At 43.1% G+C, this 27,111-nt stretch overlaps 1 protein-coding gene across 4 annotated transcripts; it reads right to left on the reverse strand.

Annotated features, from left to right (window-relative positions):
- Nucleotides 1-11,698: 11,698 nt before the first annotated feature.
- On the reverse strand, nucleotides 11,699-26,301 carry LOC116977968 (cytochrome c-type heme lyase). 4 transcript variants are annotated; one of them, XM_033028900.1, is made up of 8 exons: nucleotides 26,189-26,301; nucleotides 23,570-23,722; nucleotides 22,225-22,382; nucleotides 20,197-20,345; nucleotides 19,312-19,431; nucleotides 17,995-18,081; nucleotides 17,608-17,747; nucleotides 12,519-12,623 (listed from the first exon to the last, which is right to left on the reverse strand). In XM_033028900.1, the coding sequence occupies exons 2-7, from the start codon at nucleotides 23,676-23,678 to the stop codon at nucleotides 17,630-17,632; spliced, it is 741 nt and encodes a 246-aa protein (XP_032884791.1). In that variant the 5' UTR covers nucleotides 23,679-23,722; nucleotides 26,189-26,301; the 3' UTR covers nucleotides 12,519-12,623; nucleotides 17,608-17,629. The 4 variants fall into 4 exon arrangements, with proteins under 4 accessions (XP_032884790.1, XP_032884788.1, XP_032884789.1 ...); XM_033028899.1 differs by lacking the exon at nucleotides 17,608-17,747 and having other exon boundaries at nucleotides 11,699-12,623; nucleotides 22,225-22,379; XM_033028897.1 differs by lacking the exon at nucleotides 17,608-17,747 and having other exon boundaries at nucleotides 11,699-12,623.
- Nucleotides 26,302-27,111: the final 810 nt, after the last annotated feature.

The raw sequence follows: 27,111 nt of genomic DNA on the forward strand, positions 1-27,111 counted from the left end.
CTCTCATACAGGTAGCGTTCTGGTAAACCTCCTCTGCACCCTCACCAAAGCTTCCTCATCTTTCATGTGACGAGACAACCAAAACTGCATGCAATATGCCAAATCAAAGACCTAAAGTGCTACATCATGACTTCTTGACTCTTGTATTCAATGCCCCCAGCAATGAAGGCAAGCATACCATATCTTCTTTACCACCCTATCCACTTGGGTTGCCACCTTTAGTGAGCTATGAACCTTTCCCATTCATGCACCTGTCCAAGTGTCTTTTCAGTGTTGTTATCGTACCAGCTTCGACAACTTGCAGTTTACAGTCATCAAATGTAGACAAACTGGAAAGATATTGGCATGTGGAAGGAAAACGGAGCACCCAGGAACTGGACTGTACCTTGCAGTTTCAGGGAGAACATGACCCATATCTTTGATCATAACTATTTAAAAATGGATAGAATTATGATAATTGGTCCCAAAGTGCTTCCCCTCCGACACTTCAGTGCCTAGGATGAGGTCCAGTGTTGTACCCACTCCAGTTGGGACTTCTATATATCATTAAAGGAGTTTCCTTGGATACATTTAACTAATTCTACCCCATACAAGTCCTTTCCACTTGGATGATCCAGTGTGTATGATGGAAGTGAAAATTTCCCACTAATACCACCCTACTATTCTAACAGCTATCTGCATTCTTTAATGTAGTTTAGTTTATTGTCATGTGTACCAAGGTGTAGCACACAACAAAAGTTTTTTTGTTGTGTGCTATTCAGTCAGCAGAAAGACTATACACTGATTACAATCGAGCTGTCCAAAGTCTAGAGATACAGGATAAAGGGAATCATGTTCAGTGCAAGATAAAGTCTGGTAAGGTCTGATCAAAGATAGTCTGAGTGTCTCCAATGAGGTTCATGGGCTCAGGACCACATTCTAGTTGGTGATAAGATTGCCTGATAAATGCTGGGAAGAAACTGTCCCTGAATCTGGAGGTATGTGTTTTCATACTTTTGTACCTCTTGCCTGATGGGAGAGGGGAGAAGAGGGAGTGAGACGTCCTTGATTAGTCTGGTGATCTTGCTGACGAAGCGTGAAGTGTAGATGGAGTCAATGGAAGGGAGGTCGGTTTGTGTGATGGTCTGGGCTGCGTCCACAATTCCCTGCGATTTCTTGTGTTCTTGGATGGAGCTGTTCCAAAACAATGCTGTGATGCATCCAGATAAAATGCTTTCCACGGGGTATCTGTAGAAGTTGGTGAGTGTTGTTGGGGACATGCCAAACCTCATAAGCTTTCTATGGAAGTAGAGGCGTTGGTGTGTATTCTTGGCCATTGCTTTGGTATGGCTAGTCCAGGATAAGTTGCTGGTGATATTCACATCTGCACTTCTAATTCCCACTGGCTACAATACAGTCACATCAAGGTGATTGATACAATAAATTGTAGATGCTGGTTTACAAAAAAACACATCAAGTGCTGGAGTAACAAGTAATAAATAAACTGTGGGAATAATTCAGTGGGTCAGACAGCTCCTCTGAAGAGCGTGGACAGGTGACGTTTTGGGCCGGGACCCTTCTTTGGACTAATTGTAGGGGTGAGGGAGAGAGCTGGAAGGGGCAGGATAAAACCTAAAGGTTTTAGGTGAACACAGGTGTGGGGAGGGGTGGAAGATTGCAACCTTCACGTGGTCCGCCCTGTTTCGACTAATGCAATCAACTCGACGTGCACAAACGGAAGATCAAATAGAACAAGTTGTCCAACAGCTTTAGGCTGTGAATGCCACATGAAAGAAGAAGAAGAAGAAGGTGTGGGGAGGGGGGTTTGATAGGCAAATGTTGGACAAACGCCAGGGATGAATATACAGAAGGCGTGAGACAAAAGGATTGCAAATTGTGAAGCGAGAGAAAGGAATATAGGCCGAAGGTGAGGGAGAGAAATAGGTGTGTTCAGGTGGGGCATTGGGAAATTGCAGAGGCCAATTAACCTACAAATCCACACATCCATGATTGTGGATGATCAGCCATGATCACTGTGAATGGCGGTGCTGGCTCGAAGGCCGAATGGCCTAATCCTGCACCTATTGTCTATTGTCTATCTTTGGGATTTGAGAGGAAACTGGAGCACCTGGAGGAAACAATCATAGTTACAGGAAGAATATGTAAATTCCGCACATATACAGCACCAGAGATCAGAATCAAACCCAGGTCTCTGTTGCTGTGAGGCAGCAGCTCTACCAACTGCTCCACCATGCTGCCTAAAATTGCCCATAAGGACGTAAGTAAGAGATGCTTTATTGAACCTCTGCAGTCATTTAGATGAAATTACTCCCGCGGTATTGTCGGGAGGATGTTCCAAGATTTGGACCCAGTGACAATGAAGGGACAGCCATTCAGCCCAACAAATCCATGCTGACCTTTAGGCTCTGCACAAGCCTCCCCCTATTTTGACTTGTCTAAATCCTTAACTATTTTTTTCATCTTGCATAAAAAGCTAATTTAAGAAACGGAGACACAAGAGATTGCAGATGAAATTGGAATCTGAAACAAAGAAAATAAACTGCTGGAAGAACTCAGTGAGTCAGGCAGCATCCGTGGAAGCAAGGAGATGGATGTTTTAAATGTAGTCACTTTAAATGTGAGGCAAACCTTGTGAATACAAACAGTTCATAATTACATTCTGACTAAGCTCAAAAATGGCAAAGCAGGAAAATCTTCAACAGCACAAAAGTTTTCTGTGAACTAGTGAAAAAGCTTTTTGTGAATCTCACTTTTGTTTTACAGAACAGAGTTCAACATAGAACTATAAAAAATATAGATAAAAATTGCAGAGCGGTATTTTTCAGTGTAAGAGGAAGCCATTTTAAATACTAAAGGCATTGAGAGAACAAAAATATCTTTCCATCGGGTAAATACAAGGATATTAAACTCTTCATTCATTTCTCAAAGGGAGAGTTGGCATTTACATTGCCTATATGAAAGTCATTCAGACTTGTAGAGTTTCAGAGGTCACATATAAAGACTTTATCAAACACTTTGTCATTCTTATCAATAAACTACAGAATCTGGAAAGAAGACACGTTTTTAATAACGGAATGATGCAGAGAATAAAAAATAAATTAGGGAAAAAAAACATTTAACCGCTGGTCTGAGTGAGAATCTTGAAAGGTGATAAATCGACTAAATTCCCTGCAAAATATTTTAACACACATAAGATACGTTGTCAAAAAATTAATGAAACTCATTGTGACAGACAGAGTTAAGCTTGGAAAAACACTGTTCCATCAATTGCATCCTCGACCTCCAAACATAATCTAAATGTTATCAAATCTGCTGCAGAAGTTGATGTGCAAGGTATAGCAGTCTGTAATTTGAAATTGCATAAAATCACAAGCAGGAAAACAACAATTGGGGTTTTGCTTTGTTCAATGTATTTGGAAATACTTGAAAAACTATACAATTTAACACTCTAACCTAAGATGAGTAAGTCAGTGTATGGAGCCATCTCTGGAAACTGTTACAATCCTGGGGCCACATTGAGGACATGGGAATCGTTTTGATCGCTGCTCCAGTACCATGAAGAACTATGTCCTTTGGTGGGTGAACACAGGAAAGAAGAACACTTCAAGTCACAGCGACGAACAGCACAGAAACATGCCCTCGGGCCCAACTTGTCCATACAACATACCCCCATCTAAAGCTAGTCACATTTGCCTGCATTTGATCCATATCCCTCTAAACCATTCCTATTCTTGTGCTAAGGAGTTCCATTGGGAATTCCAGCCTTAGGTAAACATAGATAGCATATGTGCAAATCATAATTTTGCATAATTTTGAGGTGAGTTTTTTTCATGGTATTTCATGGTATTTGACCTTCTTAGTTGTTTAGTTTGGAGAGAGTTTAGAGATACAACGCAGAAATAGGCCCACCGAGTTCCTGCCGACCAGCACTAGCACTATTCTACACACTGGGGACAATTTACAATTGAACCAAAGCCAATTAACCTACAAACCTGTACATCTTTGGAGTGTGGAAGGAGCCTGGAGCACCCGGGGGAAATCCACGTGGTCACGGGGAGAACGTACAAATTCCATGCAGACAGCACCCGTAGTCAGGATCGAACCTGGGTCTCAAGCACTGTAAGGAAGCAACTCTACCGTTAGTCACTACGCTTATAACCGTGGCTCTATTTTCTCTACACTACCTTTTGCCTCATATTTCACCGAATGTACCAACTTCTGTTGGCTATCCAATGTTTCCAGCTTGGCTTTGGGTGGCTCAGTGGATTTGTATGCATACAGTATATGGACTCCCCCAAAATCGGAAACATGTCCCCGATGTTGGGGGAGTCCAGAACCAGGGGCCACAGTTTAAGAATAAGGGGTAAGCTATTTAGAATGGAGATGAGGAAAAATGTTTTCACACAGAGGTTTGTGAGTCTGTGGAATTCTCTGCCTCATAGGGCAGTGGAGGCAAATTCTCTGTATGCTTTCAAGAGAGAGTTGGATAGAGCTCTTAAAGATAGCGGAGCCAGGGGATATGGGGAGAAAGCAGGAACGGGGTACTGAGTGCAGATGATCAGCCATGATCACATTGAATGGTTCGAAGGGCTGAATGACCTACTCCTGCACCTATTGTCTAATGAATCTGTACTATTCGTGTAGTAGTCATTCCCTCTGGCTAGGAAGTCAGATATCAAAAATAATCTTTGCCAGTATGATTATCTACTAACAATCTTAGCTGTGTTAAGAAAGTAAGAATTTGTTTCCCCTCAAAAGCCAAACATGAGATGTGCTGGAAATCTGAAGTAGGAACAGGATATGTTGGAAAGCTAGGGTAGGCAGCAATTGTGGAAAGAGAAACAAAGTTATTGTTTCCGATCTTTGATGTCCACACATCATTGATGTCCTGAAACATGAACATATAAACAAAAGTACCACTGCGTTAGGTTTGAGTTTAGGTTATTGTCACGTACACCTAAAACGGAAAGTCAGCAGAAAGATAACACATGATTACAATTGAGTTATCCACAGTGTACAAATACATGATAAAGGGAATAACGTGTAGGATCCTGAAGACATCCTGAGATCATGAAGGACTATTTATTTTGATTTAATGCCGATTTATACCAATGATTGCTTGCAGACTTCAGAAGAATCTCCATAAGAAATAACAGGGATCACAAAATGTATCACAAAACACAATACAGAACATTTGCAACTACATCTTCAGGTCAGGGTCCATCTATCAAGGTTATGGGCCTCTCTGTTGATGGATACAATGCAAAACGGTTTAAGCACACCACGGTATGCATTGGTGCCCCAACCTTACATCTTGCAAACTTTAACATAATCCTGTATCGACACACTAATTGCAGTCAATGTTATTTTCTGATTTAACACCATTGTGCTATGCTTCTCATCCTTACACTATTTTAAAATACTTAACGTATGTTGAATTTGCTATAACCTGTGTGGCACAATGGCACAACCCCACAACACCAGAGACCCGGGTTTGATCCTGACCTTGGGTGTTGGTTGTGTGGAGATTGCACGTTCTCTCTGGGACCGCGTGGGCTTCCTCCATGTGCTCCGGTTTCCTCCCATTTCCCAAAGACGTGCAGGTTTGTAAGCTAATAGGCCTTGTTAAAAAATAATTGCCCCTGTCGTGTAGAGAGTGGATGAGGAGGTGGGATGGTATAAAAAGAGTGTTAATGGATGATTGATGGTGTAGACTTTGTGTTTTCATGCAATATCTCCAATAAAATATACTTTACACTAATCCATTAAATGATTGATATCAATTCAATAAGACATTCCAGGAATACTTTAAAATAAACATCCATTTTAAATATTTTATTATTCATTTACATTACTTCTTATACTTGCAGCTTACTGGAAAAAAATAGTTATTTACAGAAAGTCTAAATGGCTCTGCTGCTTCTCCCAGTGTTTCCAGCGACATGGTTTTAGTTCCCCCTGCTGACTCTGTGGATAATGGCACCCAATGATATTGTAGTCTTAGTTTATGGAATGGAATGGAATACTTTATTGTCACATGTGATAAGGCACAGTGGAATTCTTTGCTTGCATACCCAATGTATACAAATAGCAGCCACCTATGGCCTTGACAGAGTTACAAAGCACGCCGACTCCTCCTCTTGGTCCCCCCCCCCCACTCCACCCCGCGCACTCCACAACAGTTCTCCCACGCTTCAATCATGGCTGATCTATCTCTCCCTCCTAACCCCATTCTCCTGCCTTCTCCCCATAACCTCTGACACCTGGACTAATCAAAAATCTATCTATCTCAGCCTTAAAATCCACTGACGGCCTCTACAGCTTCTGTGGCAATGATTTCCACAGATTCACCACCCTCTGACTAAAGACATTTCTCCTCATCTCCTTCCTAAAAGAACGTCCTTTAATTCTAAGGCTATGACCTCTAGTCCTAGACTCTCCACTAATGGAAACATCCTCTCCACATCCACTCTCTCCAAGCCTAGAGTACTATTGTACATGTGTAAATATGGTAACGTGCAATTCATGCAGCGTTATAGTCAAGCTTTTAATTTAACATTTAGCTTTCTAGACACATTTAAACTGATCACCTTTTAATCATTTGCTCGTAATGGTAAGACTCTATAAGGCCTGGCCAGGCTGCATTTTGAGTACTGTGAGCAAATTTGGGCCCCATATCTGAGGAAGGATGTGTTGGTTCTGGAGAGGGTCCAGAGGAGGTTGACAAGAATGATTCCAGGAATGAGTGGATTAGCATATGATGAATGTCTGACAGCACTGGGCCTATACACGCTGGAGTTTAGAAGGTTGAGGGATGATCTCATTGAAGCTTACAGAATAATGAAAGGCAGAGATAGAGTGGATGTGGAAAGGATGTGTCCACTAGTGGGAGAGTCTAGGACTAGAGGTCATGGCCTCAGAATTAAAGGGCGCTCTTTTAGAAAGGTGAGGAGGAACTTCTTTGGTCAGAGGATAGTTAATCTGTGCAGCTCATTGCCACAGAGGGCCGTGGAGGCCAAGTCAGTGGATAGTTTTAAGGCAATGATATTCTTGATTAGAACGGGTGTCAAGGGTTGTGGTGAGAAGGCAAGAGAATGGGATTAGGAGGCAGAGATCAGCTATGATTTGTTTAAGAAGGAACTGCAGATGCTGGAAAATCAAAGGTAGATAAAATTGCTGGAGAAACTCAGCGGGTGCAGCAGCATCTATGGATCGAAGGAAATAGGCAACGTTTCAGGCTGAAACCCTTCTTCAGACTGATTGAATGGCAGAGTAGACTCGATGGGCCAAAAGGCCTAATTCTACTCCTATAACTTGTGAACGTGTTTCAATCGTGGGGTAAGTTAATATTGATATCAGGACCAATATTTTATTTTAAATACCGGAGGTTTGCTGGCCGCCAAGCTGGCCGGCAGCGCTTTCTTCAGGGCGGCCAGCGAGATGCCCCATCACTTGCTGACAGCACCATCAGGAGCACGGGGTCACCCTGGGGCTCCCTGCTCTCTCGCGGAGCTGCGGCACCCGGTGACACGACCACTTCTTCCGGTCAACCGTCATGTTGTCCACTCTCCCGCTCCCCCTCCCCTGGTGTCGCCAACATCTTTCACGTTGTGGTTCTCAGCCATGTATTGGGAACCTATTTTGTGTAGAGCAAAAAGCCCCCTGTTGGACTTATGGAGCCTGCATGTTGAGTTGCCGACTAATGTGATTGCCTGTGATTAAAGAAAATAATAAACCGAACTGTAGCCTGATTTTTCCCGCAGCCCAGAGTGACTGGAATAATTCAACACTAAAGAACCTAGGGTTACAATATGATGTTGTACCACACACCTCAGCAAGGCTCCATGTTGAATTACTGGCAATGGGAGATAAACTTTTTTAGAATCATTTTGAGCTTCAGTCAATTTAAATATCTGGGTGCTGGCACAAGATCAAAATCACATGTATTTTCTCATCTCAAACGGTTATCACTGACCCCAGCTGGAAGCCCATGTAAATTTGTGTGCAGGAGGATGAATGGTGGTCTTATAGAAGTGTACAAAATCATGAGAGGAATAGATCAGTGAAACGCACGTCTTTTGCCCATAGGAGAATCGAGAACCATAGGACATAGGTTTAAGGTGCGGGAGACAATAGACAATAGGTGCAGGAATAGGCCATTCGGCCCTTCGAACCAGCACCGCCATTCATTGTGATCATGGCTGATCATCCCCAATCAGTATCCCGTTCCTGCCTTCTCCCCATATCCCCTGACTCCTCTATCATTAAGAGCCCTATCTAGCTCACTCTTGAAAGTATCCAGAGAACCGACTTCCACAGACTCACAACTCTCTGTGAGAAAAAGCATTTCCTCATCTCCGTTCTAAATGGCTTGCCCTTTATTCATAAACTGTGGCCCTGGTTCTGCTCCCCCAACATCGGGAACATGTTTCCTGCCTCTAGCGTGTCCAAATACTTAATAATCTCATGTGTTTCAATAAGTTTCCTCTCATCCTTCTAAACTCCAGAGTATTCAAGCTCAGCCGCTCTCAGCATATGACAGTCCCGCCATCCCGGGAATTAACCTTGCAAGCCTACGCTGCACTTCCTCAATAGCAAGAATGTCCTGCCTCAAATTAGGGGACCAATACTGCACACAATACTCCAGGTGTGGTCTCACTAGGGCTCTGTACAACTGCAGAAGGACCTCTTTGCTCCTATACTCAACTCCTCTTGTTATAAAGGCCAACATGCCATTCTGTTTCTTCACTGCCTGCTGTACCTGCATGCTTACTTTCATTCACTGATGAACATGGACCCCCAGATCCCGTTGTACTTCCCCTTTCCCCAACTTGACACCATTTAGATAGTAATCTGCCTTCCTGTTTTTGCTACCAAAGCGATTAACCTCACATTTATCCACATTAAACTGCATCTGCCATGCATCTGCCCACTCACCCAACCTGTCCAAGTCACCCTGCATTCTCATAGGAAAGATTTAATGGGATTCTGAAGGGTGACTTATTTATTTATTTATTTATTTATTTTTTTACACAAAGAGTGTGTAAAACAACCTGCTGGAGGAGGTAGTTGAGGAAGGTACTATCGCAACGTTTAAAAAAGCTTTTTGCTATACCTTGGTACACGTGACAATAAACTAAACTCATCCACCTTCATGCAGCTAGCTTTACTGCAGCTGCCTGTGAGGTGGATGTATTACATGGCAAAACTGAATTAATAGATGGATTAAACTGCTCTCTATAAGAATCCTGGCAAATATTGACATTGATTTTAGACCTGGCGAAATTATTAAGCAATAACCACCCTTCAGTGCCAATAGAACAATTTATCAGATAGCATGTCTGGTACCATAGTGATTATGTCACTCAGCTATAATTCAGAGATCTGGACTAATGATCCTGAGACACAATTCAGACACGAGATCGGGACAGCTGGGGGATTTTAATGCAGTTAATAAGTCTGGAATTTTAAAATCTGGCATTAGTAATGTTAACCATGAGACCTTCATTTTATTAAATATCCATATTAATTTCAAATGTCTTTTAGGAAAGAAAATCCATGTCCTTTCTAAGACGACCTGTACATGAAATCTGACCCAAAGTTGGACATGACCTAACAAGCTGTGCAATCATTCCAAACTACAGTGCATTGATAATGAGCCTCCTAGAGGCACTGGGTTCAATGTGAGTGAACTGCCTCCAATCTAGCTAAGCATTCCAAATGCTTCGTAAGTAAACATGCCAGAGCAGAAAGAACACATAATTGGAGATGACTAAAGACTTGGTCAGAAAGGTTGATTTTAAAATGCTTCTTAAAAGGCAGAGGTTCACTTCATGACCAAGGCCAGAATTTGAAAGCAAATATCTCAAGAGGTTATTTGATGGAGATTACAGTCAAGATCAAGAAAGGATTTGAAGTTGAGGGTGGAAATGTTACAAATTAGCAATTCTTAAGCACGAGTCAGATAGCAAAGTGCGATAGGATCCACTGAGAGTTTTGGAGATTTACAGCAAAGACAAATGAAGTTAGTTCAATGTTCAGTAAAATACTGAAATGTAGAAGTAATGAATGAGCCAACTAGCTGAGGCAGAGACAGAAATGAATGATGCTAGAGGTGGAAAGGACTGATCCTTTAGAGTCACCCAGTTTGGATATTATGCCAAACGTTGGGAAAGCTGATCGAGACTCCAGTGCAGCCACCATCTCTTGACTCTTGACAACTTAATGGTTGGAAACACCTCATCTGGCCAGCAGCATAGATGTTCCAGAAACTGGATGCTCCAGTTGGTGCTGTGTGGTCAGAAGGGAATGGCTCTGGAGTCCTCACGTGAGCTCCAGGCAGATTTACAACATCAGGTCAAACAATGTCAAGTATATCTCCTGGTTATCATCGCTTAGTCTCCTTCAGCTGATGAATCAGTAATCCTACATTTTGAATGTCTCTTTGAAAAAGTTAGCAGTGACAGCTAGAGTACAGAATGGACTGTCAGAGACTTCACCAAGAGTGGGTTGTTGGTACAACTACTTACGAAGTCCAAGGAGTAAAACTGCCAGATTAGCCCAGTTGCCAAGAAGGTAATCCATAAAGATCTCCTCATTAGATGACAGAACCAGTTTTATGCCAAACTAATTCGGCTGCAACATCAAAAATACCAGAGCTCATTGGAGATGGCACCCAATATCTCAGCTAGTCTTTAAGGTTTGGGCTCGAGCAGTCTTTAGTCAAACTGTTCCAGTACAGCCTTAACAGGTAAAAGTGACAACCCTGGACATCATTTGGCCAGCAATTGGATTGGTAAATCAAAGCCAAAGGGATATAATGGGAAAGCTCTCCATATGCTTATAGAGATGAGCCTGAGGGATCATTGCATGGGTTATACAGGGAGGAGCCTGGAACCAACCATTCCAGATCATCTTGCTTAAGTTCCATTTGTAATTATTTATAATTATTCCAAGATCTGGACAACAATCCAGCTTGAAATGGTACACATTCATGCCACAGCAATACCACATACATCTTCAAGAGAATCTAACCACCTCCCATTGACATTACCTTTATCAAATTTTCCCATCGTCAACATTGCTGATTGGAGACAGACACAAAAAGCTGGAGCAACTCAGCGGGTCAGGCAGCATCTCTGGAGAAAAGGAATAGGTGACGTTTCAAGTCGAGACCCTTCTTCAGACTGAGAGTCAGGGATATGGGAAACGAGATATTGAAGGTACAGAGAACAAATTAAAGAATATACCAGTATTGGAGTCAGTCCAAAAGAGATTCACTAGGCCTTCAGAATATCCATTGAAGAGTGATCTGCAGTCACCCAATTTGCATTTCTCTAATGATTAGACTATCACATGGTTCAGACTGGGAGGGGGATGAAATTAAGTACCATAAAGACAGGGGGAGATAGTCTGTGATAGGAGAAGCCATGGTTAAGGTAAAGGAAAAGCACAATTAAATCACTGATGCCAGAGCACATAACATATGGAGGAACAAACAGAGTTTGGAAAGAAGCCACGACAAACCACAAGATGAAAATTGATCTACTCAAGACTGGTGTGGCAGTTTTTGGAATTGGCATGAAAACTAATAGTTGACCCAAGGGGATATCAAAACATGAGTCAAATATGATCCATGCGAACACAATGGCAAGGTGGAAATTGGCTTCAAAAATAACCAAGTCAATTTCACTGCAGATCCATTTGAGATAAATTTATTATCCGCAATAAAGATGACAAGAGCACCATGAAAAAATTAAGAAGGCAAACCAGTAGTTTTCTGAAGCTTTTGTTGAAAACCTAAAAGTGGTAGCTGGAATTTCCATTTTGCAGAACTCATCAGCTCTTTGGTGCATATGGACGATTACTAAAATTCAGCCACTCCCATGAGCGTTTTAGTGCTTTAGCTCAGTACTGAAGACAAGAGAGCACGGGGCTTACATCTAATAATACCATTTTAAAGTACTGCCCATGCCTAGCACATGATCAATCTAATGGTTACAAATATTCCTGGAATTCCATTCAGACTCAAATTCGAAAAAATGAAATGTAATCAGGTCCAACTTTTTTTTAACTAAAATTGGAACTTTCTTAAAAGCAATTCCTTGGAGCATTCTTTTTCAATAACTTCACTCAATGAGAAGATGGATGATTGTGCCCGTCTGATAAATTACCAACAATGTATGTATAGAATACTATTGAGCATAAATAATACACAAATTATATGGATAAGGACCAGCTGTTTGAACAGAAATAGCAAATGGTATAAAATAGCTGAACATTCAAATGAGAAACATCTGGGCAAAGGCAATGCTGAGTGTACACAAATGTGTCCAGTTATTACTCATGGTTAGTTCCATTTTAATTGAAAAATTGTAATGCATAGGTGCAAGTGCAGTGAATAATACAATTCAAGTAAAGTTCACGATGTCAAGCGCCACCATGCCACTTTCATCCTGTCCCACACTGCAGTAAGTGAATCCAGTGCAGGACGCACATCCAGAGCAGTAAACTGGTAAGTTGACTTGTCAACCTCGCCTCCATCATAGTAGTCAATTACATATCGGACGTCTTTCCCGCAACGATTCACAATCCAATCATGCCGATCAAAGGGTAGTTCATACCTAGTGGGGTTTAAAATAAATCAACTGAATGCAAGTTATCTTACAGGACAATAAGCATCATCTCTGACCCCTCTCACCCTGGCCACAAACTCTTTGAATCACTTCCCTCTGGAAGGCGACTCCGGACTGTAAAAGCTGCCACAGCCAGACATAAAAACAGCTTTTTCCCCCCACGAGTTGTAGCTCTACTCAATAACCAAAATTCTGTAGCCTCCCTTTGCTCTGGTATTTTATTTAATTCACATGATTAATCAATAATGTTTTATTATTAATGTTTAATGTTTTATGTGTCATTCCTACCTGTCACTGTATGTCATGTTGTCACTTTGTTATTTCGTCATTTTTCTTCTTATTTTTTAGTATGTCCAAATGTTTGTTTTAGTGTCTCTTGATATGGTGGGGGAGAAAAGGGGGAAACCGTTTTTCAGTCACTTCCTCGACGGAGAGGCGACTTTTTCCATGTCGCTTCTCGCCTCCCCTATCGCAGCCTAACAGCTTGGATTGGAGCGGCCTTTCCCGGAGTCGGGCCCAGAGCTTCAGCAGCGGGTGCAGCGTGAACTTTCCATCGCGGAGCGGGGGCGAACCCTTGTCGGGGGTCGCCAGAAAGGAGTGCTCCGATCGCTGGCCTGGTGACTTTGGCATCATGGTGCTGTGATCTGCGGAGCTTCTAGCCTCGGGCGTGGCCATCCGGCTTGCCATCCGGACTTGCCATCCAGAGCCTGGGATCCCTTGCTGGGGATTGGCGGAGAAGAGCTCCGACCGCCGGCCTATAACATCATGAAGCCGCGGTAAGAAAGTGGCCGATTTGGGTACTCCAAGCCGCGGAGTGTATTCGACTGTCCCGACGTCGGAGTTTCGATCATCCGACGAGAGGGCCTGTACATCCGGCCGTCCATAGCGGCGACTACAGAAGGTTTATGGCCCCGACCACAGATGAACAAAGCAGGACTGACTAAACTTTGTTGCCTTCCACCACAGTGAGGGATGCTATGGTGGATGTTTATGTTGAATTCTATTATGTATTGTGTGTTCTTTTTTTCAACTCTATCGCTACATGGCAAATTCATTTCACTGTACCTTAGTTGGTGGTGCATGTGACGAATAAATTTGACTTTGACTTGGCGGGAGGAGCACCAAAGCAAATTCCTTGTATGTAATACATGGCTAATAAACGTACTCATTTATTCATTCATGCTTCGTACAGATATTATGGGCCGAAGGGCCTGTTCCCATGCTGTACCTTTCTATGTTCTAAGTATAACATTGACATCTTTATCATGTAGCATATTTACCTGCAATTAATGGAAGTGACATCATGGAGGACATTAAATACATGGAATTTTAAAAATATATTAATTTCACAAGCATTTTAGTCAGTGTCTCCGTGTATTTTTTCTTTAAAATTCTGACTGCTAGTGTCGAGGTTCCAGAACACTGGAAAGGTAGCTAATGTTGTTCCCATATTCAAGAAGGTTCATAGCCCTTCCTTTAATGATAAAGTATTGCTCCAAGCAAAACACATGAACAATTCAATGGCTACAATATTCCGGGTATCCACACAGCCTCACACTCATAAAATGAAATATAATCAGGTCTATGTTTTGAAACTAAAATTGGAACATTCTTAAAAGCAATTCCTTGGAGCAAGCGAAGAAACTACAGCTGGTGAGCCTGACATTTCAAGTAGGGAAATTATTGAAAAACATTCTTACGGATAGGATTTACGATTACTTGGAAAGACAGGGGATGGCGTTGTACACGAGAAATCCTGCCTCACAAATCTAATTAAGATTTTCAAGGTTAATTGATGAAATGGAAGAAGGTGATAGACTTGGTCATATAGGCTTTTAAGCAGACTTGCACAGTAGGGAGGTACAGAAAATTAGAGTACACTAGACCAAGTGCAGACCCTTTGGGTCTGCGCCAACGCACCCGTTCCCTACCCGTAGCCCCCACGGGAGGCATGGTCCTCCAACTCAAGCCAATCCCGAATGTAAGATTCCAGCACTTCCCTTGCCTACCTCAGCAGTGATCTTTAAAAAAAATTCCAATTGCACTTCCCTGCGTGTTGCAATAGCAATTTGCCCTCCCTCTGCTTGTCTATCCATTGTGATGTCATCGGTTGAAGCTGCCTTTGTGACGTCATCAGTTGAAGCTGGTCAGTTAGAAATTGAAGGTATTTTGATTTTTTTAAACTATAATCAGTAATGTCGAGAAATAAAGCATAAAATGTTCAGTGAAAGTGATCTCTGCCTAGAGGGGAAAATGTGAAACAGAATATGTAAAAATCTTGTGAAAGTTGGCATTTTTAAAGCATTAATCGCGAATAACGTGTCAAATATAGGATGAAATCTTCACTGAGGCTTAGCACTGCCCGCTGAGCCATTGTGACATCATCATTTGAAGATGGTGGTTTTAATTTCAAATACTTTTATTTTAATCAGTAATGAGTTGAGAATAAGTCGAGAAATAAAGCATGAAATGTTCAGATGAGGTGATCCCGGCCTCGATGGGAAAAATGTCAATCGGAATATGTAAAAATGTAATCGTTACCACGTAGTATTTTTGCAAAGATGTAAAGACAACCACATACACACACACATATACACATTAACAAGATCAGAGTTTAAATAAGTATATGATGGTGTCTTGGCAAACTGGATCTAAAATTGGCTTGGTGATAGGAGGCAGAGGGCTGTGGCACAGTGGTTTATTTGACCATTAAGTCTATAACCAGTGGAACAAGAATAGATGCCACGAGAATTTGCTGATGGCACGAAGATTGGCAGAGCTGTAGATGGTGTGGATCGGTGCTCAAGGGATCGAGCCTAGGAAGCTTTGGGTTGGCCGAGAGGAAGAGGTTTATAAAATTATGAGGGAAGCAGACAGGGGGATCGTAGATAAACAGGAAATTTGGATGGAGCCGTGGCAAATGATATTTAATCCAGATATGTGTGATATATTGTATTGTGTGTCATCTAATGCTGTCCAGGCAAGGAGACCCCCAAGACCCATTGATGCACGCAAGGACCTTAGGCCGCAAGACCACAGTTCATTGAAAATGGCGACAGAGTAGTGAAGAAAGCATTTGGTTTGTTTACCTTCATCAGAGGTATTCAGTCTTAGGAATTAGGACTTCATATGACTAACTGGGGAGAGAATTCAGAAATCGGAGGTGCAAAGGGACTTGGGGATGCTGGTGCAGGTTTCCCCAAAAATTAATTTCTAACTCGAATCGGTAGTAAAGAAGGCAGACGTAATAATAGGATATATTTCGAGAGGACTTAAATACAAAAACAGGGATGTAATGCTGAGGCTTTACAAAGCACGGGTCAGACTGCATTTGGAGTATTGAGAGCAATTTTGAACCCCATATCCGAGGAAGAGTGTGCTGGCCCTAGAGTGGATGCAGGTGCACAGTAGAGAGCATTCTGACTGGTTGCATCGTGGCCTGGTTCGGCAACTTGAATGTCCAGGAGCGGAAAAGACTGCAAAAGGTTGTGACCACTGCCCAGTCCATCACCGGCTCTGACCTCCCCTCCATCGAAGGGAGTTACTGCAGTCGCTGCCTCAAAAAGGCATCCAACTTCATCAAAGACCCACACCATCCTGGCCACCTACACTCATTTCACCAATGCCATCGGAAAGAAGGTACAGGAGCCTGAAAATTGTAACGTGCAGGTTCAGGAACAGCTTCTTCCCTACAGCCACCAGGCTTTTAAACACGAAAACATATAAGCTCTGACCTACAACGAACTATTATTATTATTATTGCACTATAGTTGTTTATTTATTATGTGTGCATGTGTATATATACACACTGAACTTTTTTTCTCCCGTTATGTACTATGTTTACATATTCTGTTGTGCTGCAGCAAGTAAGAATTTTATTGTCCTATCTGGGACATATGACAATAAAACACTCTTGACTCTTGACTTGATCCAGAGAAGGTTTATAAGAATGATGCCACAAATGAGTGGGTTAACATATGATGAGCATTTGATGGCACTGGCCCTGTACTTGCTGGAGTTTAGAAGGAGGAGGCAGTATCTCATTGAAACTTATCGAATAGTGCAAGGCTTGAATTGAATGGATGTGGATAGGGTGTTTCCACTAATGGCAGAGTTTAGGACCAAAGGTCATAGTGTCAGAATTAAAGGACGTTCCTTTAGGAACAAGATGAGGAATTTCTTTTGTCAGCTGTGCAAGACATTGGTTAGGACACAATTGGAAAATTGTGTGCAGTTTTGGTTAACACACTATAGAAAGAATGTGGTAGAAAAGAGTGCAAAATGTTGCTTGGACTGGAGGGTTTGAGTTATAAGGAGTGATAGGATAGTTTAGGGCTCTTTTCCTTGGAGGAAAGGAGGCTATGGGGTAAAGGTTTATAAAATGATATAAAGGGAAGCAGACAGGGTAGGTAATCACAATGCCTTTCCAAGGATAAGGGAGTCTTAAACTAGAGTTCATAGGTTTAAGATCAGTCGAGTTGAATTTGGTTTAATGTCATGTGTACTGAGGTAGTGAAAAACCTTTGTTGCGTGCGAACCAGTCAGCAAAATGACAATACATGATTACAATAGAGCCATCTGCAGTATACAGATACATGATAAAGGGAATTACGTTCAGTACAAGATAAAGTCCAGTAAAGTCCAATCAAAGATAATCCGAGGGTCTCCATTGAGGTAGATAGTAGCTCTGGACAGCTCTCTAGTTGTTGGTAGGATGGCTCAGTTGCCTGATAACAAGAACTATTTAGATGAGATAGGAACTGTTTAGAAATCTGATGGTCAAGTTCTTCCCACTTACTGGGTATATGGAGTAAGATACCAGATGGTGCTAAAGGCAGCATATAAAAACTAATTTGGAGCAAGTGCATGAGTTGGAAAGGAAAAAGGTGAATATGCGCCAAATGCAGGAAATGGGATTAGCGTACAAAGGCCTTTCAGTTGGCATGGAGTCGCTAAACTCTGGAATTCTTACCCTATCAACTGCCTACTTAAACTCACTGCTTAAAATGCACATTCTTTGACCAACTGTTTGGGTGCTTGCCTGATATCTCACAAGACTGAAGACAATTTCTTGTTTGGCAACATCCTATGAAGTGCTTTGTAACGTTTCCACTGCGGAAACAAATAGTTTATCATAATTATGCTCACTTAAAAAAAGAACGTAATTGTCAGTGTATGCTTTCCACAACAACTACATTCTTAGCATCCAGAAGAACATCTTTTTGCATTCAGCAATACCTGCCCTGAAATCACCAATTTCTCAAACACATCAAAAAGTACTCATTCATTCAAGCAAGACAAATAAATTGTTGCATTATCTAATCATTAAATATTAATTCCAAAACAGTTTGAAACCTACCCCATTAAAGAACGAATTCGAGCTCGTGGTGAATACTCGTTTGCTTTCCCCCCAAAGCGAACTAGTGTAGGCCCACAGGGACATTCTCTATAATACCAAACAAAAATATTAATGCTTTTAAATTTGCATAACTGACATTAATATCCAACAACATTACCTACATTGATGTAACAAGTGGCTGTGCATTCATGCTTTGTGAATGAGGTTCATTAACATATATTCCTGTCACTAATCTTGCAAAGAGGCGTCCACATCTCAAACGTACTAATACCAGAGCTCCTTTTTATTGCTGCCTGGAGAGTCCTAAAATAGGGGACATCATATGGTTGGAAAATGAGCCAAGCCTTTCAGGTATATAATTAGGAAAAGTGCTTCTCCAGAAAATGACAACCAAAGCTGCTTCAAATGTTAATTTTAACTTTAGAAACTGACATCATTATGTTAACCCGAAGAAATAAAGAAGATTTTGCAGAAAAAGCAAGTATATGGAATTATATCGCAGATCAAACATGAATAGCAGAATATCAATAATCTAAACCTTCTCTTTACAGTCTATTCTGTGAATCAATTGTTTTCTCTACTCTCATAAAATCACTAAACGGTCAGATATTCTGACTACAGCAGCTATGAACATAAAGAGAAACTTGTAAAAACATTATGGAATCTGTTCTACTGGACTCTTACTGAATTACGTCCAGAATATTCCGCCGCCCAATCTTTCATAATTATTATTCTATGTGGGCCACTTGAAAAAACAGTTTACAGTATCACAGCTGACTAAATATATAGCTGTGCATTGCAAGAGTACAATGTATTATTGTGTGGAAGTATGTTCACAAGACAGAATGGCCTGATAATCGTATTCAGTGGCTGCAAGGACTTTTAAAGTTCACTTGCTTATTCAAGAAAAGAGACAAAAGAATAGCAAGAACGTGATTTCAGCACAGGAGATAACATACCCTAGTGGGTAATTCACCTTTACAGGCACTACTGTCCCGATAGTATTAGGAAGCTGGTGACCACAATAAAATTTACACCATTTCTTTCTAACCTTCCCACATTGTTGCATCAAAGCTGTGAAAAACAAAAAGCTTACTACAGGTAGTAAATAACATGCATTCAAAACCAAAATGCCATTAATCACTGAGAACATCAGAGGAAATTTAATCTACCAAGAATTTAATTTTGCAAAGAATTCAATAAACTGAATTTGACACTTTAAAGATAAACTTCATTCATGAAGTAAAATAACACAAGTTACGGCAAAGATCACTGCACCGTTCAATTGCTGCATCTACTTTCATCAGTTGTACTAACTTGGCATGGAGTGCTTCCCACTTGAGTATTTCATTCCAGGCTTGTTCATTGTTCTGATTATGGATCTTGATGATATTTGTCATATCATGAGGTGCTAAGTCATCTTTATGCCAACGCCATCTGTAAAACAACAGTGGAACAAAATACTATTTTGAAATATAGCAATGTTGGTTCAAAACCATGGCTCAAAAAGATAAAGTCAGTCATACAGCAAGAACTAGGCCACTTGGCCAAATACATCCATGCCAACCATAACATTTAAATCTCTATCAATACTATTTACTACCACTTGGTCTGAGGCTTCTATGCCTTGGCATTTCACGTACTCATTCTTAAACGTTGCAAAAGTCTGTCTCTACTACTGGTTTGGGAGTGTTCCAGATTTCAACCAACCCGTGAGAAAGTCCCTCCTCAGATTCCCTCTAAACCTCAGTCTTTATCCTGAACCCACGCCCTGCTGTATTAGATATCTCTTCTACAGTGAAAAGATCTTACTATGTATGGCCCTCCATTGTTCACCGAAAAAAACAGTACATCTTTGGAGTGTGGGAGTAAACCGGGGCACCCTGTGAAAACCCACGCGATCATGGGGAGAGCGTATAAACTCCTTACAGACAGCACCCGTAGTCAGGACCGAACCCTGGTTCTATGGCATTGTGAGGGACCAACTCTACCGCTGCGCCACCGTGCTGCCCAAAGGGATTTTGTATACCAGTTTTGTAGACAAAAGTAATTCTCATTAGGCTACAGCAGTAACAATTTTTGGACAGACAACCCCTGTTTTCATCCTCTTTTAAACACCTTTCTTATTGAGCTCCATGGAAAAATGAAGGCATTTAAAAAAATCTGAGTATCTGTGATACAAGCTAGAAAACATCTATATACCCTTTCTTAAGCATGGCATTCCAAAACATCTGTTCAGAAGGATATACCCAATGCTTCTCTGAGTTAGATCGAGGAATGGAAGATTCTTCTCTGGATACAGAAAGGGGGAATGGTTGATCTGTTGCTGGCTGCTGGTTAGGTGGTGGCATCTACAAAACATAAGTAACAAGGTGATAATATTAACTGAAAAATGTCCAAGTGCATAATATCGAACACAAGATTAATACAGCTGCAAAAAATAAAATCGGATTTGACGTCATCTTCGAAAGAAAAAACTTTAAAAACCTAAAATCACTATTTATACTCATTGCTTTAATGGTATTTCAGTTGTAGTTTAATTTTCTTCATTACATCGGGACCTAACGTTTCTATAATTTGTTGTAAGTTTATAACTAATTTTACAATTTATTTGTACATGAAATTTATTCAAATTCATACTGTGGCATTAAAAAAAATTAATTTCATGAACGTCACTATGCAATACCCCTAGGGAGTGCTTACTGACTGCAACTAACTGGGGATCAAGTTTCAATTGTGCAGCCAAACAGTTTTCATTAATAAATAGATTAAAACTAAACCAGAAGGGAACAACTTTTATAGTCTACCTAATGTATTCGTTGAATCCTTTATAACCAAGGGTTTTGAAACCAATGCTTAACTATGGTAACGGCAAAATAAATTGAAGAAACTGGAAAAACATGAACAATATTCATTTGTGGCGGCGCCTGGTGGTTAGCCACTCGTGGTGTGAACCCTCGGTTCCGTGGGTTGGGTCGTGTGACTTAGTTTGGCGGGAAGAGCAGGTCACGGGTCTCCCCTGGGGTATATATATACTGCTGGTAACACCCTTGCCCCTTGTTATGGTTCTGAGAGCTGTTCTGTGTTAATCTATTAAATATCACTAGTTTGACAACACGTGTCTCGCTATATTGGTGACCCTGACGGTCCAAAATAGTTGGATCTCAAATACGGACGCTCAACTGGCCATTGCCGCCGATCCGGCCCAACAAAACGCTGTCGTGCTTAAGCTGCCGATCTTCTTGACCTCGCAGCCCCAGGTATGGTTCCAGCAGGCCAAGGCCCAGTTCCACATCCACCGAATCACAGCCAACGGCACCCGCTACTATTACATGGTTGCCACACTCGATCAGGAGACGGCGGTAGCTCGGTGCGTTACCTACGCGAGCAGTCAGCTGCCGATAAGTATGAGGGCCTCAAGGCGCTGCTTCTCCATACCTTCGGGCTCAGCCGCCTGGATCGAGCGGTGCGGCTCATCCACATGGGCGGGCTTGGCGACTGCAAGCCATCGGTCCTCATGAGCAAAATGCTTACGCTGATGGACGGCCACCGGCCCTGCCTGCTCTTTGAATATGCCTTCCTGGGGCAGTTGCCGGATGACATTCGCCTGCTCCTCGCAGGTGAGAACTTCGACGATCCCCTGCAGCTAGCAGAACGTGCCGATGAGCTGTGGCTATCCAAGAAGCAGGGCCGCGGTTCGCTCGATCGGGTGTCAACAGCCGAAAACACAGGGACCAGGGGCCTTGCCCACGGGGGGCACAGTTGAGTCCCCCGCTCCGGGGGAAGCCGGTAAAAGGAAGTGGTGCTACGAGTGTCCACCAACGATGGGGTTCCGCGGCCCGCCAATGCCGCTCGCCCAGCTAATCTCCGCAAATTGCCGAGGCCGGCCGCCAGTAAGCACTTCGGCGGTCGGCCAGATACACCACCTCTACACATGGGACCGGCACTCAGGACGGCGATCCCTGGTGGCCATGGGCTGAAGTCAGCATTTTGCCCCCATCGGGGGTGGACACTTGTTCTGGGAAGCAGGGGCCCTCGTTAACTGCCACGAATGGCAGCACCATACGAACCTACGGCGTCTGCACAATCCCGCTCATCTTTGGCTATTGCCATTTCACCTGGCCATTCACTGTTGCCGACGTGTTCCAACCGTTGCTGCCGCCGACTTCCTGCGGAATTAATGTGTCTTGCTATAAGTTGATTGATTAAAACAAAGCTGTTCCTTCTTACCATATTACTGGGATCAATTGTGTCTGCTTCTGGTCTGTCACCCGTTCTCATGGGGCACTCCACGTATTCATATGCCCTCTCCTGATGTGATGGAATTGGATACGATGCATTCTCTGCTGAAGTGGCTGCTGCAGTTGCCTGATGCATTGGACAACCTGCTAGGATGCACAATGGAAAAAATATCAATTAAACAATGTAATTAAAGACATCAGTGCAATTTCATTGCTACAGCCCTGAAATCCTCCCCACCGCAATTTATTTTGCTCATGGAAAATTCTGGTTACAGACATTAAGCATTTGCAGTGATTAATGTTACCTCTTAGTCGGTTGTTACCTCACGACTAAGATGTGCAAAATACTCATTCACGTGGAAGATAAACAGTCATGTGCACAATACCCTTATTTTCTAACATGCTAAGTTGTCTTGCTCACTTGGCTGAACACATTATGAAGACCATGCACAAATTCCAAGAGGCATCTTAAACTTCTCAACTGTAAAATCTTCCATCTTTAAAATATTTTGAAAACAAAACACTGATTTAAAATGAGAAATTTACTGATCGGTTTCAAATAAAATCATAATATGAGACAATAAGTGCAGGAGTAGGCCATTCGGCTCTTCGAGCCAGCACCGCCATTCAATGTGTTCATGGCTGATCATCCCCAATCAGTACCCCGTTCCTGCCTTCTCCCCATATTCCCTGACTCCGCTATCTTTAAGAGCCCTATCCAACAGAGAATTCCACATATTTCACAACCCTCTGTGTGAAAGTTTTTCCTCATCTCCGTTCTAAATGGCTTACCCCTAATTCTTAAACTGTGGCTCCTGGTTCTGGACTCCCCCAACATCGGCAACATGTTTCCTGCCTCTAGTGTGTCCAAACGCTTAATAATCATATGTTTCAATAAGATTCCCTCTCATCCTTCTAAACTCTAGAGTATACAAGCTCAGCCGCTCCATTCTCTCAGCATATGACAGTCCCGCCATCCCAGGAATTAACCTTGTAAACCTACGCTGCACTCCCTCAATAGCAAGAATGTCCGTCCTCAAATTAGGGGATCAAAACTGCACACAATACTCCAGGTGTGGTCTCACTGGGGCTCTGTACAAATGCAGGAGGACCTCCCAATCATAATCATACTTTATCAGCCAAGTAAGTTTTGCAACATACAAGGAATTTGATTTGCCATACAGTCATGCCAATAAAAAGCAACAAGACACACAAAATACATTTTAACATAAACATCCACTCCTCCACATACCTCACTGTGATGGAAAGCAAAAAAAAAGTTCAATCTCTTCTCTTCCCTCAAATTCAGACTCCAATCACATTAAAATATTTACCTTCGTTCTTGGCTTTATGCATTGGACATTCGGTCAAAGTGGTCTTTGCCTGTGGTGCAGTAGAGGCTGTTTGCACATCAATCGATGGTGTTGAAGTGGATGCTCCCATATTCTGAATCAAGACCTCAGTTAAGATCCAGATGTATAAACCTTCTATAAAAAAAGGTGAAAAGTCAAACAATCGTATGATTAGCTGAATGTTATACTAAACTTACAATATGGCAAATGATTCAAGTATCACAATATCAGCATTTAATCAATACTGCAGATGGCTGAATTCCATAGGAGAGGCTGACTGCCCTTAACATCCAGGTGGCATTTGACAAAGTGTGGCATAACCAAGTTGTGCCTCAGTAAAGCCAAATCAATGGAGATCAAAGCATTTCTGTGGTTGGGGTCATACATCAGACAAACAAGGCTGGTGTTAAATCAGATCAGTCTGAAGAGGGGTCTCGACCCGAAATGTCACCAGAGATCTCTCCAGAGATGCTGCCTGTCCCGCTGAGTTACTCCAGCATTTTGTGTCTAACTGGCTGGTGTTAAAGGTCAGCTATCTTCAAAATCACTGTTCCTCAGGACTGTACTGACTCGAGTATCTTCTTCAGTCTGAAGAAGGGTTCCAACCCGAAACAACACCCTCTCCTGATGTGATTTTTCCTCAGAGATGCTACTTCATCATGGGCAGCACGGTGACGCAGCAGTAGAGTTGCTGCCGTACAACGCTTGTAGCACCAGAGACCCAGGATCGATCCCACCTACAGGTGCTGTCTGTACGGAGTTTGTACGTTCTCCTCGTGACCACGTGGGTTTTCTTCAAGATCTTCGGTTTCCTCCCACACTACAAAGATGTACAGGTTTGTAGGCTAATTGGCTTGGGTTTGTATATTTGGTATAAGTGTAAATTGCCCCTTGGGTGTGTAGTCTTTTGTTAATATGTGGGGTTCGCTGGTCGGTACGGACTCGATGGACTGAAGGGCCTGTTTCCATGCTGTATCTCTAAACTAAACCAAACCCGCTGAGTAAACAGGCATTTTGTGTCCATCTTCATCAGTTACTTTAATTTTCTCACAAAGCCCGAAGTAGTAACTGCAGTGTTCAATTTGCAGCCCCTCAGCCAATAAAGCAGTGAATTCCTGCGCACAGCAAGACCCAGACAAACAAGAGCTGACAAGGAACATTTGTGCCACAAACGTGCCAGCCAGTAGTCGTCTATAAGAAATATACAGGGGGGGAGGTAGGGAGATTTTTTTTTTTTTTTTTTTAAAGATGGCCTAAAAACACAGTGTGGAGTCCTGGCCCATCTCACTGACCACAATAAGCCGTGGTTTGGGAGGCAGCGGAGGGTAGGTGGGGAAGGGAGGCTTATCCCCAGGTATGTGTTGAAAATCAGAATAGTGGTGACCTTAATATTTTGTGATGCCCGAGATCGATCCTGGGCGGCTTCTCACCATGGGGCCAATAAATAAGACAGCTGGCAGATGGAATACAGTGTAGAAAAGTGTGGAACCGCACATTTTGGTATTAGAAATAAAGGCTATTGGAGTATTTTCTAAATGGGGAGAGAATTCAGAAATCGGAGGTGCAAAGGGACTTGGGAGTGTTGGTGCAGGATTCCCGAAAAGTTAAAATCAGTAGTAAGGAAGGCAAACACAATGCTAGCATTTATTTCGAGATGACTAGAATAAAAAAATAGGGATGTAATGCTGAGACTTTATAAAGCGGGAGGTACACAAAAATGCTGGATAAACTCAGCGGGTGCAGCAGCATCTATGGAGCGAAGGAAAAAGGCAACGTTTCGGGCCGAAACCCTTTCAGACCGCCTTTGGAGTATTGAGAGCAATTTTGGACCCCATATCTGAGGAAGGATGTGCTGGCCCTGGAGAGGGTCCAGAGGAGGTTTACAAGAATGACGCCAGGAATGAATAGGTTAACATATGATGACAGTACTGGGCCTGTACTCGATGGAGTTTAGAAGGACGAGGAGGGATCTCATTGATAGTGCAAAGCTTGGATCGAGTGGATGTGGAGAGGATGTTTCCACGAGTGGGAGGAGGGTCTAGGACGAGAGGTCATAGAATTAAAGGACGTTCTTTAGGAAGGAGATGAGGAGGAATATATTTGGTCAGTGGGTGGTGAAGGTGAATCTGTGGAATTCATTGCCACTGGAGGCAAAGTGAATGGATATATTTAAGGCAGAGATTTAGATAGATTCTTGATTAGTGCGGGTGTCAGCGGTTATGGGGAGAAGGCAGGAGAATGGGGTTAGGAGGGAGAGATAGATCAGCCATGATTGAATGGGGGGAGTAGACTTGATGGGCCGAATGGCCTAATTCTGCTCCCGTCATTCGTGAATTTATGACCGGACTCCGCAGCTCCCGGGACCCCCTCGGCCTAAAGCCTCTGTCAGTTCCCCGGCCGCATCCAGATCCACGCCGGTCCCGGGCCCCGACTCCCTTCCCAATGCGGCCCCTCAGGGCCCGCTCGCCCCTCGCCTCACCGTCCCCGCTCGGCCCTCCAGCCCCAATCACCCCCCGCTCGGCCCCATCTTCAGCCCTCCCCACCCTGCAGCCCTTAGCTCCCCTCTCTCCTCCCCTCTCCTCTCCTCTCACCTCCACTCACCTCCACTCACGCCGCCGCCGCCGCCGCCTCGTCGTCCTCAAGGTGAAGCCGCGCGTCCGCTAGACTCGATCTTGGCTGCGCTGCGCCGATAGACCACTTTCCACGGACGTCACATCCTGCGATTGTTCCGGGTCACAAACACACTGTGCCGGGGTCACGCTGCGTCTCAGTCTCTGCAGAACCTGCACAGGCGACCCGCCGGCTCACTCACTCACTCACTCACTCACCTTCTTTAGTCTCGACCTGAAATATTACTCGTTCTCCTTCTCTCCAGAGATGCTGCCTGTCCCGCCGAGTCAGTCCGGCATCTTGAGCGCCTTGAGTATTAGAAAGGCGCTATATAAATCCCATCCATCATCGTCATCATCATCTTGTGTCTATCATCGGTTTACACCAGTATCTGCAGTTTGTTCCTACACATTGTTCTGATCACTGATTGTGGATGATCAGCCATGATCATATGAATGACGGTGCTGGCTCGAAGGGCCGAATGGCCTACTCCTGCACCTATTGCCTCTGCAATTATATTCCAGGTCACTTCTCACTCCCCCTCCCTAATTGCTTTGCTTATCCTTGCACCACCAGCCCTGCTGGCAACCTCAATATAAACCTACTGACTCCCATGGCTATCTGGACTACACTTCTTCCCACCCTGCTTCCTGTAAGGACTCCATCCCCTTCTCCCAATTCCTCCGTCTACGCTGCATCTGCTCCCAGGATGAGGCGTTCCACACCAGGGCATCTAAAATGTCCTCATTATTCAGGGAACGGGGGTTCCCCTCCTCCACCATAGATGAGGCTCGCACCAGGGGCTCTTCCATACCCCGCAACACTGCTCTCTCTCCCCATCCCCGCACTCGCAACAAGGGCAGAGTCCACCTAGTCCTCACCTTTCACCCCACCAGCCGTCACATACAAGTAAT

Source organism: Amblyraja radiata, chromosome 10, assembly GCF_010909765.2.
Source record: "Amblyraja radiata isolate CabotCenter1 chromosome 10, sAmbRad1.1.pri, whole genome shotgun sequence".
Taxonomy (NCBI): Eukaryota; Metazoa; Chordata; class Chondrichthyes; order Rajiformes; family Rajidae; genus Amblyraja; species Amblyraja radiata.

What these genes read in the sequence shown, in the direction of transcription:
- LOC116977968 (XM_033028897.1), bottom strand. Translation starts at nt 23,678, where the DNA reads ATGGGAGCATCCACTTCAACACCATCGATTGATGTGCAAACAGCCTCT. An exon ending in CAATTGATCCCAGTAATATG is followed by an intron (nt 20,346 to 22,224) that starts GTAAGAAGGAAC and finishes TATGTTTTGTAG; the next exon opens with ATGCCACCACCTAACCAGCA. An exon ending in AATGCCATGCTTAAGAAAGG is followed by an intron (nt 19,432 to 20,196) that starts GTATATAGATGT and finishes GTTGTTTTACAG; the next exon opens with ATGGCGTTGGCATAAAGATG.